This window comes from Oryctolagus cuniculus, chromosome 2 (genome assembly GCF_964237555.1).
Source record: "Oryctolagus cuniculus chromosome 2, mOryCun1.1, whole genome shotgun sequence".
Lineage (NCBI taxonomy): Eukaryota > Metazoa > Chordata > Mammalia > Lagomorpha > Leporidae > Oryctolagus > Oryctolagus cuniculus.
Window position 1 is genome coordinate 165,988,338 of NC_091433.1, and position 18,383 is coordinate 166,006,720.

The following is an 18,383-nucleotide window of genomic DNA, read 5'->3' on the forward strand; positions in this document are numbered from 1 at the left end:
GTAAGTACATCAACTATGGATTGTTTCTTTGTTCTTATCATCTTTATATAAGTGTAATTTTCCTTTTCAATTTCTTTTCATTTGGTATAGGTCATGACTGTTCAATACGTTTATGGAATCTAGAAAGTAAGACGTGTATTCAAGAGTTCACAGCTCATCGGAAAAAATTTGAAGAATCGATTCATGATGTAGCTTTCCATCCATCCAAATGCTATATAGCCAGTGCTGGAGCTGATGCGCTGGCTAAAGTCTTTGTATGACACAAAGCATCGTTTTCATCATCTAGTTCTTTATAAATAATCAACTGCACAAAAGAGATACAGAAGACCAGGGCAAGAATCAACTCGTCCTGCCCTTTTGTTCTGCTGAAGGAGCACAGAGAACATTTGTTAAAGTATAGTTTTGCAATTCGTATACAGTTTTCTAAAACTAAAGTTTGTTCAGGTTGCTGCAAGCTCAGCTGAATCTGTGAACCTGAAAACTGTTTCAAATTGTCCCCTAAATAGACCCTTTTAATTCTGAGGTGGTTCTAATTCGCTAGGTAGGTCCTTAGCGTACACAGGTTTAGCTTGTCCCTATTGATACAGCGTGCTGTAATGGATAATTAAAAAGCTTGATGGCTGGGAATGAGTAGAGAAAGAGCAGAAACTTAGACCTAGTTCTCCTCTGACAACTCTTATTAAACATGTTAGGTAGTCAAAACAGTAATCTTTATCTGCTGTACTAACTAGCCCCTTTGTGTATGATGACCAGGCAGTGTTAAAATTAGTTTAATTTAGCTCTTTCAGCTATTTACATAAAGCACCTGGCAAAGCATTTTATCTATTAGAGGAAAAAAAAATGCAATAATATGTTACATATACTCAGAAATGCTAAACAACTATTTAGTTTTCAAGCAGATTTCTTTATTATATTACAGTTTGAAAATAGATTTGGCATCATTCTAAAGTTTAGCTGTCAGGCACACTCACCATTATAAAGAATAGTCAATAGAATCTGCTTTTACTAAAGGACTTAACTTATTCAGGTTTGAGATCTGTTTATTTTTAAGGGCAAACAGGGCATATCTCTATAATAATTTCTATTTTAAAATTTGTTTTATTCATATAAAATATTCATATTTATAGTACAGAGTGATTATTTCTTATCAGTAAAATCTTACTTTCAATGACTGAAAGGTGTTATTTACTAGCACCCATTTATCAGCACCCACATAACCATGGTTCATTCTTTATCTCTCATATTCATGTTATCCGACATCTACCAAAAGTAATTCATCATTATTAAGTTTTAATAGTCCAAAGAAAATGGTTAACCTCAGGCAGCTGCTGTTGCAGAAGTACTAAACAAAGCAAATGTTTTGTATCCAAGAAGCCCTCTATTAACATATCCAAGAAGAATCTCCTGAGAATTTAGACGGAAGCATTCCATGCCTAATATTGGCTAATATATTCTGCCTTTCCCTCTCCCTATCTTTCCATTGTTTAATTAGAATATGTGTTTTAATAGGCAGTGATCAGGTTTCTTTGATCATACCTTACCTGTGACTACGTGTGGTTAGCTTTTGGGATTCCCATGACCCCACTACCTGGAACGAGTCCCTAATCATATAGACCTTTTCTTAACAGCTGTCATGCCTCTCTTCATACACTTTCTCTTGGTTGTCCCAAATGACAGCAATGAATCTGGAAATTAGAAATAAATTATTAATGTCCAACTTTTCACTAAAATTTATAATAGGTTCTCAGACTTTAAAAAACGTATACCCTTAAGTATTTAAATCTGTTGAAATAGTTCCCATATTCCTGTCCTCATGTAGTCCATTGTCATGGCAATGACACTTATGTACATTTCCTCCTTGAAGAAATATTCTGGTGGTAATGTGGATAATAATTGACAATATTTCTTTAATATTTCTGCTTGTCTGCCTCTAGAATTCTGCAGTATAAGGGCAAATTTCCTTTAAAAACCTGTACTCTATTTGTCTGATTATTGTACAGATATGCTGTAGTATTTTAACAGCTGCTTTTTAATTTAATCTTTGTGCTTTGGTTAACAAGTGGGCTTAAGAAACTCCTTTGTGTAATCAGATGAATTGACCTAGACATGAGCTAAGAGGTGAATGTATATATTTCCATGCAGGTAGAATATTCCACATTGTGTTTAGTAAATTGTTTTTGGTTCTTCACAGAGAGAAGAACAGGTTGTTGCTAACCAGCATTGTAGAAGAATACTGGAAATTTCTAGTCAGGTACCCCTACTTGGTATATTTATAATGGACCACCCACAAAGCTATTATTCTCCCAGTTACTGCTTTAATTACCTTCCAAGGTCTTTAGTGCCTACTTTACTTATGTCACTGAAATTCTGAAAACCCAATATACTCTTCCACTGTTCATCTTATGCCTCATGGTTGAAAATTTTCTGTTAGTGAGTAGAAAATAACCATGAATACATAAACTGTGCAGATGATGGAACTGTTGAAAGTTCCTTAGAAAGCCAGTGGTATCCCATTGGAGACTGTACACAGAAAGACTCTTTTCCACTAGCACTGTATGATCTCAGCCTAGAAATGAGCCAAAGCAGTCTTCCAACCATATGGTTGCATTTACAAATATCTGACTTCTCCCCAGCCTATTAGAAGTTCACAAAATGAACAAATTCAAGATTTAAACAGTCATTGAAATACTTTCATAATACTTGATTTGTAAATATTTTGGATAAAGTGTTTTGAAATAGTATGAAAATCAGCAGGAGGTGTGGGTCCCTGCCTTATTTTCATATGCTGTGGATATGTCTCTGGGAGCTTGCAGCACCCTTCTCAACTGTCATAAGGAACTCATTTGCTACTCAAACCATAGACAGATATTTAACATATGTGATGTAATGACCTTCAGTATTTTTCTATTGAACAAATTTAGCAATTTTTTGCCATTAAACAGATAATTAGTTATGCAAAGTTATTAGCTTTTATAATCATTTTAGTTATGACTAAAAGGGGGAATTGAGCTGCATCACTGATAATGAACTTTGTGAGAAATTTTTTGTTTATCTGACTTTCATTCCTTCAGTATTCTTGCTATAAATTTCTTTTGGAGATAATGATGGAGATTTATTTGAAAATGTCTAAAATGTATGTATATTTTATAAATATATATTATATATATTATAGGAATATATATAATATATATAGACTATATATATATATATATATATATAAAACCATAGGTGCATTTTACTGTTTTGTATTTTCATTTTTGGAGGTAGTATACGCAGTGGATAATGATGAGTATGATGAGTGTTGTGCTGTTTGCTTTTACAGTATAATATATAGTTCTCAATGTTTAAATTACTGTATATACTATATCCATTATAGGCTAGCATGCTTGTTTTAAGGACTGTCATTCTAGTTTATTAAAATCTGAATGTAAGAAAACCTGGCTATTCAAATGTGAATTGAAAAATATTCCATTCTCAGTACTGAACTATTTCCATTGAACATTCAGGCTTTTTAACAAAATAGATATCATCAAGAAGGCAATAGCTAGAAAATGAGAGGTGCCTTTATTTAAAAAAAAAAAAAAAAAAGCAAATGCAGCCTTACAGTGAAGATGAAGATTGAGTTTGTGCGTGGAGGTGGGAGGGAAAAGGAAAGAGAGTGAGAGGCAGAGATAGGGGAGTGTGTGTGGTGTCTGTGTGTGTGTACATGCACGCATGTGTGCCAATCTGTGAAGGTCCTGGTTTGTGACCCTCAGTGTCTTTTTAATGTATCTGTTCAACCTCTAGGACTTCAGGGGACATTTCATGCGCTGTCTTTGTGCTCTTCTGAGCACCATATATACCTTCCAAGAATTCTGAATGTGAATTCCTAGAAATTTCAGTAGAGAAAAAAATAGCTACTCTTTAAAGTCAAGTTCAGGTAAAAAGAGAAATTATTGGTTTACTAAAATTATGGGATTTCGTTAGTGTTGGCTAAGTGAATGTAATTTTTTTTGAAGTCTCACTTTTTTAGTACTTCATATATTCCCCCTTACATAAGAGTATGTCATGAAAATCTTATGTGATGATAAGGGTTCAACTAATAAAAAGTTATTTTTAAACACCTGAACTAGTAATTCCACCTAAGAATAGTCTTAAAGTATTTAAATGGCATCTCTCATATCTACCTCTTTGTCATTGCTGCCATTTTTACTAAAGCATATCTTCCTGACTACTGAAGTGATGGTCAGATGCAATTGAAGAATCGATGTTGGTGCTTTCCTTAGGCCTTGTCCTTTAAGTCTATTGCATTAAGAGATCACAAGCCAGACTGAGAGACTTAGTATTCACTATAGTATTCTTTTGAAAGAATTGCTTAAAATTAACCATCAGTGTTGTTAGTTAATCTCTGGTTGGTTTATGTCTGTGTGATGTTTTTCAACCAAGAGCCAAATTATATTGAATACATATGGAAAAAGAGTTCTAAGTATAGTTTTACTTAGCTTACTTTATTCTTTAAAATCTATTTCAAGATTCTTAAGTACATAATTTTATTTACTCAGAAGTTGCCCTTATTACTATGTTACTTGTTATTTATATAACTGCAGTACTTCTTAAGTGTTTGACACTGGGATTCAGGTTATACAAAAGTAGTAGCTGACAAAAATGTCTATTTTGTGAAATGTACCAATTCCTAAAGTCCATTTTAGGGGAAGTTCCATAAAACTAATATATCTATATTTAAAAACAAAGGATAGACATTTTGATAAATAAATTATTTTACTTTTGCCATGTCCCTCCTCCAGCTGGGTCTCCATGTCCGTGTAAGGGATGCCATGTTGACAAAATATTTAGTAGATTCTTCATATTGTTTGCTCTTTTAATCCAAAAAGTGCAAGTGTTATTAGGTCAAATAGCGATCCCTAGATCCCACTCATTTATTCTAGCAGTATTCCTGAAGTGGTGCTTAGGGATCAGAATCTTCTGGATCTTGGCTATCAAGCTTTGGATTTAATTTAATTGGGACCACATGCTCGTCATCCCTCTGATGCAGATTAGAAAATTCATTTTAATCTAGATAAACTCTAATGTCTGCCTGTGTTTTTAACAGGCTGTGAACCAGTGAGTGCCTTGTTAATGTAGAATGGTCCCTCCCCCTTATATGTTAGCTCTATCTGAAAATGTCTCAGAGAATGGTATTTTAACTGGCTTATAGAGAACTGTAAATTTGGTATTGTCAGCAACCAGAAAGTCTTTGGTTTACTACATACCTCCCTACCTGTTTCTCCTCATTGTTTGGCTGAGGCTTGCCTGTTGTGAGAAGAGAAATACAACCTTCCTTCTTCATACCTTTTATCCAGTCCAGATTAAGAGATGTCCCTTGTCCCCATTCCAACTCTATGATCTAATACTTGTTTTTAGGAGGAACCACTTCTTTATAATACTGAAATCTACTGCTTATTTTATATCTTCTCAACTTGAGTTTACTAGAGCTGATCTCAGGCATCATCAGTTCCGATTCCTAACCAACCCTTTCTCTCCACACTCAACCCCTAGCTGGTGAGCCCTGGGCCAGATTGTTTTATCTTCAGGTATTTTAAATTTTAGTTTTAATAACGATTGATGTAAATTAATCCAAGTGCTAATTTTTGTGGTGCAAGAAGTTTCTTTTGTAAATTCAGGGTATGGATAAGCTAATTAAGATATACATTTTTGGTGGCTCTAAGTGTATTCTTTGTTTTTAAATAAAGTGTACAAATATAGATAATGTGCTATAGATGTCTCATGAATTGGAATATTTGTCAGATTTGGAATCTAGTTGTGGCTTTGCAGTGAATTCAGATAAAACACTTGAGTGCCATCTGATTTGGGGCTGGACGGTTGTAGAGGGGTGCAGGGAAATTAAAGGGAATTAAGCAAAGTAGATATGAGTCCAGAATAGTGAAACACTTATCATTAATTGATTGTGAAGGAGGTGGAGAAGTTTATCATTTTAGAGAATTTGAGCCTTTGGAAAGCTAGTAAAAATTTAAAACCCATAAAATTCAGTCAATCAGTGATACTCGCAGGGACACATGTGTGTATGTTAACAAATAAGTTTCATGTTTTTCACGTGAGTTCAATTAAATAATTATTAAACATTACAGCAATATCTATAAACTTAGCGTGTTTTTATTTTTCTTTGCTTGGCTATTTAAAAGACAATCATAAGCCTTCCACACCTCTCCCTGACCCTTTGCTTCAACATTATTGAAGCTTTTGCCTGCATAGAACTCAGAATTTCTTTGTTCCCATCTTGAACTACAATACAATATTGAATCTAAAATACATCTTCTGATGTCCTAGATACTATGTACTATTCTTTGCAGTACTGTATGGTGGTCTACAGTGAGTGTTGTATCCTTCAGAAGGCATACACACTTTTCTGTAGTGTTAGAAACATCTCTTTTGTCTCTTTTACCGAGAATTGAGACATGGTTTGCTAGAGTATTTTTGGAGTAATCTAACTTAGGCAGTCAAGAAGACTCTAATAGTTATTTATGGGTTGATGAGTCCTCCGGTCTCAGCCTAGCTTCAAAGTTGTATTCTGACCTACATTGGGTTTCTGGGGTTTTGAGGGGTCTCAGCATTATCCTGGCATACCCTGTAGTACAAACAATGTAACCACAAAGCATCCTTTCACTTGTAACTTCTCAGTTGGAATGGCCAGGACACTCCAGTTCTATAAAGCAGCTCCAGTGTGTAACTCTGCAGCTCTGAAAATTGGGATTCATTTTTCCTGGAACAGAATTTTTAGCTTGTTATATTTTATATACTTAAAAAACTAAACAGAATCCAAAATTCACCATGTTTGGGGAAACAAGTTACTCCTTCAAGAAGGAAAAGTAGCCTCCATCTCTCCTTCAGAGGACTTGAAAGGTGACCACTTTTGATTTCAGTAAGTGAGTGGTTCTAATTCCGACTTGTTTGTCATTGGTCCCTGTTAACTACATTTAAGTTGTTGTTACTGTTTTAAGATTGATTTATTTGATTGCTTCTCAGCTTTTTGGCTAAGATCAAGTGTGAAAATTGATTTATTTGAAAGGCAAAATAACAGAAGGAGAGACAGGGACATCTTCGAGCCACTGGTCCACTCCTCAAATGGCTGCAATGGCCAGGGTTGGGCCAGGTGAAGCTACAAGCTCCAAATCAAACCAGCACCCATATGGGATGGCAGCATCTCAGGCACTGGCTTAAGACATTGTGCCATAACTCTGGCCCCTAAATTAAAGATTTTTAGGAAAGACATCAGAAGTATCCTAGAGCCTACTGGCAAAGTGTCAGTATAGTTTTATTACATATTAGGCAGCTAAGTCTGGTTATATTGTATTATCTGCATATGTCAGAATGAAGACTAGGCATGTAAGAAATATTCTAAAGTGGCCATGAGTGATAATCTCATTAAGAAAAAAGTCATTTTTACAGGATAAGTTCTCCCTAGAATGTTTTTGATTATCATTTTAAAATCTTTTTGTATAACCTATGTATTTCAAAGTATCTTGTTAGTAATTTCACTCTGTATATTTTAGAAGAAAATAACTTATGGGTCTCACAATATCTTTTGACATTTGTGATTAACACTGTGCCCTACCCCCCGCTACACACACACACACACACACACACACAGACACAGAGCTACCCAAGCCAGTACTGAACTGTATGTAGAAATACATGTGTAGTAAATATGTCAGCAGTTTACTGACTGGAAAATCTGTATTTCTGTGCACAGCTCTCAGGGAAAGTAGGAGGCTTATGCATTTGATACATGCTACAATGGAACATTAAGCTGTAGCATGTGAGAGTGTACTGCATGAGTAGAGCTAATAGTGATGTCCTCTCAGAACTTAAGGTTAGGTTCTGCCAGTCACTCTTCATACAGATTTTCAAAGTGTGTGAGTTTATCTAAAACAACATTTAATAATCTAAATTCATTTAAATGAAAACTTTGTTTTTCAGTGAAATATTATCTGTTCCATTTTCTTGTATATCTCGTCAGAAGGAATCTGACCTTTCACTCAACTATAAAACATTCTGGCTTTCTTTTTATTGCTTTTCGGTCAGTCTTTTAAACAAGCAAGACAATAAGCTCATTTATTGATTTAGGTATTTAAGAATATACTGACTGATTTTAAAAAAATATTAATTATTTTTTGTTTATTTGAGAGACAAAGAGAGAAGCTGTTTTATTCCCTACCCCCATTCACCTCTAAATGCCCATAGTGGCTGCGACTGGGCAGGACTTGAGCTAGGAACTGTAATGCAGTTTGGGTCTCCTATGCAGGACTACAAGTACTTGAGCCATCACAACTTCCTCCTAGGGTCTGCATTGGCAGCAAGCTGGAGATAGGAGCTGATTGCCGAACCAGGCACTTACATGTGAGTCATGAGTTTTAACCAGTAGGCTAACTACATGCTCCCCAATTTACAAAACAGTAATAATTATAAACAGATTGTTTTCCTCTTTAGAAATGTCATTGCTTTCTGGATTTTGCTTCTGAATTGGGAGGTTGTATAGATGCATGCAATTTTGTGCCCTCAGTATATATAATTGATATATAACTTGCCTCTGCTGATAAATACACAAAAGCTTAATTTTATATGATTTTAATAAATTGTTTTGGGAATACAAAGATTGACGAGGAATATAGCAAGATATTTCCATAAGTTCATAGAAAAATGGAATTAAAAGCTAAGCATAGGGGCTGGCACTGTGGCATAGTGGGTAAAGCCGGCACCTGCAGTGCCGGCATCCCATATGGGCACTGGTTCAAGTCTCAGCTGCTCCTCTTTCAATCTAGCTCTCTGCTATTGCCTGAGAAAGCAGTAGAAGATGGCCCAAGTGTTTGGATCCCTGCATCTGGGTGGGAGACCTGGAAGAATCTCCTGGCTCCTAGCTTCGGACTGGCTCAGCTCCAGCCTTTGCAGCCATTTGGAAAGTGGACCAGCAGATGGAAGACCTCTCTCTCTCTCTCTCTCTCTCTCTCTCTCTGCCTCTGCCTCTCTGTATCTGCCTTTCAAATAAATAAATAAATCTTTTTTTAAAAAAAGATAAGCATATTTTGGTATAACAAATTCTGCAATCCCTGTATATAAGGAGTTCACAAAAAGGTCATGAAAGTGTGTATTAAGAAAACACTGCATGAATTTCGAAAGTTTCTTGCACTGAAATAAACTTACCTTTAATTTCATTTTTCAATGAATGTTTTGAAGTACCCTCCTATGATAAGTTTATTTTATATATTATCCTTCAAAATCTTGGGGATTTTTTTTTGAGATGTTGGGAGTAAGTAGTGATAAATTATCTCTGAATATCTTGATTCTCCCATATTTTCTACCCAGATTTGCACATTAAGTACTGCTCATTTATCACCTAAAAAAAGTTAAATGATTATTTGCTTCAGTCTCTATATGCTCTTTTTTTAAAAAAAAATTATGTATTTATTTGAAAGAGTTACACAGAGAGAGAAAGAGAGGTCTTCCATCCACTGGTTCACTCCCCAACTGGCTGCAATGGCCAGAGCTGTGCCAATCCAAAGCCAGGAGCCAGAAGCTTCCTCTGCGTCTGCGTCTCCCACGGGGGTGCAGGGGCCCAAGGATTTGGACCATCTTCTACTGCTTTCCCAGGCTGTGGCAGAGAGCTGGATGGCAAGTGGAGCAGCCGGGACTAGAACTGGCGCCCATATGCAATGCCGGCACTGCAGGTAGAGCTTCACCCAGTGTGCCACAGCACTGGCCCCTTTATATGCTCTTTGAGGCACAGAACATGTTGGTTTTTCTTGTACCCCCCATAGCCCTTCGCCTGGTGCCTTATCTTAAAGAAAGAACTCAAATTTTATTTATTGGTTGAGTAATTAGAGTTCTTTTCAAAACCCATCCAAATAAAGTCCAAAAGAAAATAAAGCAAAAACCCTTCCAGTCTCTAGGTAATGCTCAGATGCATCTAGATCTGAGAATCTGATCCAAAGATTGAGGTCTGCTCCCTGATTGGGGAGGAATTTGGACCATACCTCACAGGAGGCAGCTGAATGCCCCTGGCAACACTCTCTGTGTTGCACACTTCCAGTCTGCCTGCATTGGAACTCATCGAAATGTGGGGGAGACAGAAGTGTGTAAACTCAATTGTCCCCTCTTTCTCTGTTCCTTTTTTCCCACCTCAGTTCCCCAACCCACTGAGCTCTAATCCCTTGAGAGGAGCTTATCCTGCAGCCTGGAACATTAACCCTCCTTGACTATCCTGAGCCAGGCCAGGTCCACATCCACTCTTCTTCCTTGCATCCCGCAGGAGGTGCTGATGTTAATGACTGACATGTTCTCCAGTGGAAGCTCTCTCTGGGTAGCTTTCTTTGGAAATAAAGATGGGGCCACTCTGCAAATCCTTCAGGATGTTTTCAGGGTTGTTTTTGTCTTAAATATTTTGTGATAATTTTCCAAATGTTTTTGAACTCTCCTGGAATGTCTCATTTTTTTTTCTTTTTTGACAGCAGAGTGGACAGTGAGAGAGAGAGAGACAGAGAGAAAGGTCTTCCTTTGCCGTTGGTTCACCCTCCAGTGGCCACCAGAGCTGGCGCGCTGCGGCTGGCGCATCGCGCTGATCTGAAGCCAGGAGCCAGGTGCTTCTCCTGGTCTCCCATGCAGGTGCAGGGCCCAAGCACTTGGACCATCCTCTGCTGCACTCCCAGACTATAGCAGCAGAGAGCTGGCCTGGAAGAGGGGCAACCGGGACAGAATCCGGCACCCCGACCAGGACTAGAACCCAGTGTGCTGGCGCCGCAGGTGGAGGATTAGCCTATTGAGCCGCGGCGCTGGCCTCATTTTGTTTTTTGTTTTCTAACTTCACACCAGTGGGGCCCTGGTTGTTCAAGGACTTCAGGTACACAGCTTAATTGCTTCAGGAGCAAAATAGTCAAGTTAGAGCCCACTGTTTATACTTTAAAATCCAGGGGCCGGCGCTGTGGTGTAGCGGGCGAAACTGCCACCTGCAATGCTGGCATCCCATATGGGTGCCAATTCAAGACCCGGCTGCTCCACTTCAAATCCAGCTCTGCTATGGCATGGGAAAGCAGTAGAAGATGGCTGAAGTCCTTAGGCCCCTACATCCACATGAGAGACCCTGAGGAAGCTCCTGGCTCCTGGCTTTGGATCAGCACAGCTGTGGCCATTGCAGCCAATTAGGGAGTGAACCAGTGGATGGAAGACCTCTCTCTCTCTGCCTCTCCTTTTCTCTTGGTAACTCTGGCTTTTAAATAAATAAATAAATCTTAAAAAAAAAATCCAAAGACTTTAAATCAAAGAATCACTAGTACAGCAGTGAATTATGGGAGTTTGAAATAGTCAGTTGAATTAGTGTCAGTGTTAAACCTATATACTATGTAAGAAGACATTTCAACACAGAGGAAAGATCAGGAATTTGGCCTGGTCATGAACACTTACAGGCTAGGAGACTTATAGCTATGCCACCTCTTATGAGCCAGTTTCTCATCTATAAAATAAATTTGCCTCAATGAATGATTCAAGGTAATGAATGTAAAACACATGGTTACATATCAGGCAATGATAAGCATCTAATAAATAGTATTACTCCCTGAATCCACACTTCTTACAGTTCTTTTATTCCTGTTAGCATCTAGAATATCAGCCTTTTAGGAGGAAATTATTTATTTATTTGAAAGGCAGAGTGACAGAAAAGATTATCCATTTACTGGTTCACTCACCAAATGGCCACAACATCTAATTATGGGCAGGCTGAAGCCAAGAACCATTAAAATGAACATCAGGAACAGCCATCAAGAATACTGCTTTCCTCGGTATTCAAGTGCCTGCTGTGTGGCAGATGGTTCTAGCTGCTGGCATAAGCAGTGAACAAAAAGACCTTCACTTATTGCAGCTCACATTCCAGTTAGAGGAAACAATCAATATAATCTGGAACATTACTGATAAGTGATGAGAAAAAATAATAATGGAAGGGAGTGGGATGATTTGATGTTTCTCAGATGAAAAGAATGAGACCATTGGAAAGAATAATACAATTTAAATAGAATTAACACAAAAGAGTAATCATAAAGATGCATAATGGCAAAACTATCTCCCACAATATCCCATCACTGCTGTCCCCCTAATGTGTTTCTAATTGCTCACACATACAAATATGTATGGACAGTTATTAAAAATATGTCATTTTTTGTACTGGTCTGTAACTTAATGTGTATTGTAAGCACCTTACAAATCTATACATACATAGATCTCTTTTAAGTTTCATATTACACACACATACACAACCTTATATAAGTGAAATGAGATGTTGGTGGACCAGTTTGCTCTAAAATAAATGGTGTCGTATCTATCCTCTACATCTCACTTTTCTTTTTCAACATGTAGGATGGAAATCCTAAGTCTGTAGCTCTCATCCCATTCTTTTTAATGCCTGTGTAATACTCAATAGTGATGACATACTATGGTTTGTTAAATCCTTCTGATACTGATGAGTTTTCTTTGTTACCAGATTTTTACTATCACAATAAATGCTCCTATGTGTACAAGTGTTTGTGACTATATGATGATCTTACTTCTATGGGATAGATACCTGGAGGGTTGCTGGATTGAGGGGTATGTATATTTTAATCTTTAATAAATTTAACAGATTTGTGTCAAAAGCTGGAACAATTTATATTTCTACCAGTAAATGTATGAAACACGTGAGAGCATCCATCTCCTGTTCACTCCACAGATGGCTGTAACATTCAGTTCTGGGCCAGACTGAAGCGAACCACAAGCCAGGAACTTCATCCAAGTCTCCACCTGAGTTGACAGAGTCCCAAGTACTGGGTCATCCTCCTCTGCCTGCCCAGGCACATTAGCAGGAAACTGAATGGGAAGCTGGATCACGAGCAGGAATGTGAACCAGCATTCCAGTATGGATGCTGGGGTTGCACACAGTGACCTCCCTCCCTGTACCACAATGCTTGCCCCTACCTATTAGTTTCTATTACAACATAAGAAATTAGCACAAATTTAGCAGTTTAAAACAATGCTTATTTTTTATCCCACAGTTTTATAAGCCAGAGTTCCAATAATACTCAGTTGGGCCCTCTGCTTGAGGTCCTTAAGGCTACAGTGAAGATGACTGCCAGGATGGACTCTTAAAGCTCTGGAGAAGAATTCCCTTGTGAGCTCCTTGAGCCTTTAGGATGAAGATCCACATTTCCTTGCTGACTGTCAGTCTGAGCTCTAGAGGTTGGTCTCTGGTCTTTGCATGTGGTCCCATCCATCTTCCAAGGTAGTAAGAGTGCATCAAATCCTTCTCATAGGTTGACTCTCCTTGGCCTTCTACTAACCAGAGAAAACTGCTTTTAAAGGGCTTTTGTGATTAGGTGAGGCACAACCAGATAAGCTCTGTATGTTAAGGTCAACTGATCAGTGTCCGTACATCTGCAAATCCCTCTGCCCTGTAATGTGACATCATGGGAGTATTACAAGGGTGAAGATCATGGGGAGCATCTGGGCATTCTGCCTACTACAAGTATTCATAGTTAGATCTTTACATTTTTTACTTTTATCCTTAGTTTTGTCTATTATGTTTTTCCCTTTATTTGACCAGTTTGTAAAAGCTTTTTAAATATATACTAAAGCTTTCTTTTCTTGGTTGCAAACATTTTTCTCCAACTCTTGCAAGTTGTTTATTAATCACATTAATAAGGGCTTTTCCCAGGTAAAAGCCATTTGGATTTCATTCTTAAGTGAATTACATATTTGTTTCTTTTATTCACACTTTAAATATTTATTTTTATTTTTCATTAACATTTTGCCCATATTCCCACCACTTTACAACAATTTGTAAGTATTCTTTTTATATTATATATAATTCCTTCTTGTTATTACTTGCAGGTGTTTTCTCCAAATCTAATGTTCTGTTAACCATGTTGACATTTCCACTCAGTATACACTAGTATATATTCAAGTATAGCTGTGTTATTTTATGAAATACTGATGTTTATGATTATAAAATTTTAAAGTTATTCTGTATTGATTTAGAAGATCTCTGCCTCTGGGTGGCCTATAATGGCTTCTGTATTTTTTGATTTTTTTTGTTTTGTTTTGTTTTTTTCCATTGAAATCTCCTCCACTTAGAATTTTTAAAATATATATAGACTGCAAACTGCATATCCATCGTTATTTTCTTCCAAGTGAGTTGTCAGTCTAGTACCCTTTATTATATAAATGATCTTTTTCCAAAGGACTGAAACACCAAGTATAACATATATTAAATTTTCACATGTAATTTTTCTCAATATGCTATTCTGTTTCATTTGCAGTTCTCTTTTCATATGGCAGTATCATATGGATTTAATTGCAGTGACTTTATAATATGTTTGTATACAGTGGCTTTTTTTTCCTACCCCATCCCCATACTGTTTTTTTTACTGCCTTTCTTGGCTAGCCTCAGGCTTTTGAAGTTTGTGTTAATTTAATGCAATTTTATTCAATTAGGGCTTGAAATTGCATTAAATTATGTATTAATTTGGGGGCGTTTAATGTGTGATATTGTTTTCCCATCTAAGAACACCGTATCACTTTCTGTTCATTTGGATGTTATTCATGTCTTCAGTAAAATTTGAGTGTTCTTGTTATCTAAGTGCTGTTGTCTTTTTAAATTGAATATATTCCTACTTGTTTAGCTTTGTGAGCCTCATTGTGAATGAACTTTTTTCCCATTTGTGAATGAGCTTTTTTCTTTTTTTCCCCATTTCCATCTTTTTGAATGTTACTTACTTTGACAGGCAGAGAAGCAGACAGAAAGAGGAAGCTTCTATCCATTGGTTCATTCCACAGATGCCTGTAAGGGCAGGGCTGGACCATGGCTGGAGCTGGGACTCAGGAATTCATGTGGGTGACAGGAACCTAATTACCAGAGCCATCACTGGTGCCTCCCAAGATCTTCATTAGCCAGAAGTTGGAGTCAGGAGCCAGAGCCAGGAATCAAACCCAGGTATTCCAGTATGGGAGGTGGGCATCATTGACCACTAGGCCAAACACCTACTCCTCCTATTTCAATATCTAAGAGATTATTACAGGTAAAGAAAGCATATTGTTTCTGTATACTTGTCATATACTGCAAATTTATTGAATTTACTTACGAGATCTTTTTGTTCTAGTAGTTTTTTAACTAGAGTCCTTTGGAATTTTTAGAAGAGACATTCACAAATATAATTTTTAAAAGATTTATTTATTATTTGACAGAGTTACAGAGAGAGGTAGAGACAGAGAAAGAGGTTTTCCATCCTCTGGTTCACTCCCCAGATGGCCACAATGGCCGGAGCTGCGCTGATTTGAAGCCAGGAGCCAGGAGCTTCTTCCGGTCCCACACAGGTGCAGGGGCCCAAGGACTTGGGCCATCTTCTACTGCTATACCAGGCCATAGCAGAGAGCTGGATCAGAAGAGGAGCAGCCGGGACTAGAACTGGCGCCCATATGGGATGCCAGCGCTTCAGGCCAGGGTGTTAACCCGCTGAGCCACAATGCCGGCCCCCACAAATATAATTTTTTAAAAGATTTATTTATTTATTTGAGAGAGTTACAGACAGGGAGAGACAGAGAAAGGTCTTCCATATGTTGGTTCACTCCCCAGATGGTCACAAAGGCCAGAGCTACACTGATCTGGAGCCAGGAGCTTCTTTCAGGTCTTTCCCATGAGTGCGAGGTCCCAAGCACTTGGACCATCTTCCACTGCTTTTGTACACATTAGCAGAGAGCTAGATCAGAAGAGGAGCAGCCGGGACGTGAACTGGCGCCCATATAGAATGCTGGCACCACAGGTGAGGCTAAACCTAGTATTCCACCATGCCAGCCCCCACAAATATAATCTTTCCTTGTCTTTTCCTGTGTTTGATGGGTTATTTTCTGAAATCTTAACTGGCTGAAAATGCCAATATATTGTTAAGTAATAATGGTGGTAGTGACATTCTTTCTTGTTACTTGACTTTAGTTAGAATGGTTTTGGGAGTCCATTATTTAGAATATTTGCTTTGAAGCATTTAATAAATAATCATTATCTTACTTAAATAGGTACTTTTCTGTTTTGCTGAGAGAATTTATTAGAAATAGTGGCTGAATTTTATCAAATCATTTCTCAGCACTTTTAATATGATCATGTGTTATTCTCCCTTAGGTGGCTGACTTGATGTTTTAAAACACCGTGTCTCCTTGGAATAATGCCTACCTGCTTACAGTGTGTTATTTTTTCTTATAAATCTGTTGCAGTTGTTAATCATTTATTTAGAATGTACTCATATTCAAAAGTGACATTTATCTATAGTTTTTTGATGATGTAAAAGTTACAGTTTGGCAAGGATACATGAGTAACCACAGGACTCATTCACTGCTGGTGAGAATATAAATTGATTCAAATACATTGGAAAAATGTTTAGCAGAATCTGCTAAAGCTGAAAACACTCATAAACATGGGACCTAGTAATTCAGCTCCTAGGTATACACCCAGTAAAATGCTTAGTTATGTTCCCTGAAAGATGTGTTTTATAGCAACACTATTAGCAATAACATCAAACCAGAAACTGCCCAAAAGTCCACCAAATGTAGTAGAATGAGTACATTTTTGTATATTCAACATGATACACAGCAGTAAGAATGAACAATTTATAACTACTTACAGTGTATGAATGAATCTCACAAGCGTATTGTGCATAAAGAGGCAAGTACAAGAGAGTTCCATATGCTTTTATTTATGTAAAGTACAAAATGGGTAAAATCTGTTCTAAGTTAGGAAAGCAGTGATCCTTGGTGCCAGGTAGGGGAGGAGGTTGTGTCTAAAAGGGAGAGCGCAGATGGCTTCCAGAGTGCTGGTTATGTTTGTGTCTTTGGGTGCCTGTATGCATCCTATTGATTAGGTTGTAGAAATTCATCTAACATCTATGTGTGGTTTTCCGTATGTATATTACATTTCAATGAAAAGCTTTTGGAAAGTTGTACTTATTTCATGAAATGAGTTGTTGGGGAGCTTTTTGTCTTGTGCTGCAGTACAGAACTGTTTAAAAGATCATTTAAATGATCTGTTAAAGATTAAATGGAATTTGGCTAAGAAGTCCTTTGATCCTGACACTCTCTCTGTGAAAGGTAGGATCTTTACTCACCTTCCCAATATGGTTGAAAATATCCACTTCTTAGATTAGTGTTGACAATTTAAAATATTTAAGTAATTGAATATTTAATTTCCTTTCATTTTTAAGATTTTTCTCTGTTGGATTATATGTTTGTGCTTCTTGTATTTTTTTCTTTGTGTGCTGTCATAATGTTATTTTTTTTACCCAAGGATTAGCTATATGTGTGTTTATTCATCTTTGGGGGATTAAAAACCTTTTTTTTTTTTTTTAAATTAAGATTATTACTTGTGTCTAATTTTAATCTTCTGTGATAAGAAAATGTGTCCTGTAAAATCTTACTTTTTGAAAGGTAAGGTAAGGCTTTATTTGAGACTGAGTATATTATTGATTTTTAAAAATGTTTCATGGGCCAACTTTATTTGTTTTTCCATATGAGGGATTTAAAGTTCTATAAATATCAGTGAAATAGTTGATTTTGTTTTTCAGTTCATCTATATCTTTTACTCATTTTTTTGGTAACTGTTCAGTTATAAAAGAACTCTATTGAGGGGCTGGTGCTGTGGCGTAGTGGGTAAAGCCGCTGCCTGCAGTGCCGCCATCCCTTATGGGTGCTGGTTTGAGTCCTGGCTGCTCCACTTCCAATCCAGCTCTCTGCTATGGCTTGGGAAAGCAGTAGAAGATGGCCCAAACCCTTTGGTCCCTGCACCCACATGGGAGACCTAGAAGAAGCTCCTGGCTCCTGGCTTCGGATTGGCCCAACTCTGGCCATTGCGGCTATTTGGGGAGTGAACCAGTGGTTGGAAGATCTCTCTCTCTCTCTGTGTCTCTGCCTCTGCCTCTCTGTAACTCTGCCTTTCAAATAAATAAATATTTAAAACAAAACAAGCAAACAAAAACTCTTGAAATATTCTGCAGTTTTTTTTTTTTTTTTTTTTTTTTTTTTTTTTTTTTTTTTTTTTGACAGGCAGAGTGGACAGTGAGAGAGAGAGAGACAGAGAGAAAGGTCTTCCTTTGCCGCTGGTTCACCCTCCAATGGCCGCCGCTGCAGCCGGCGCACCGCGCTGATCCTGGCAGGAGCCAGGAGCCAGGTGCTTTTTCCTGGTCTCCCATGGGGTGCAGGGCCCAAGCACCTGGGCCATCCTCCACTGCACTCCCTGGCCATAGCAGAGAGCTGGCCTGGAAGAGGGGCAACCGGGACAGAATCCGGCGCCCCAACCGGGACTAGAACCCGGTGTGCCGGCGCCGCAAGGTGGA

The 18,383-nt window shown here is 37.7% G+C and overlaps 1 protein-coding gene across 2 annotated transcripts in view; it reads left to right on the top strand.

The window, feature by feature from the left end:
* STRN (striatin) overlaps positions 1-3,436 on the top strand; it is a 131,805-nt gene extending 128,369 nt beyond the window's left edge. For both annotated transcript variants that reach the window (XM_051842991.2, XM_070069253.1), the window contains one exon: positions 91-3,436. In XM_051842991.2, coding sequence (XP_051698951.1) covers positions 91-260 — 170 coding nt within the window. In that variant the 3' untranslated portion in view covers positions 261-3,436. The remainder of the gene's footprint in view (positions 1-90) is intronic.
* The last annotated feature ends 14,947 nt before the right edge of the window (positions 3,437-18,383 follow it).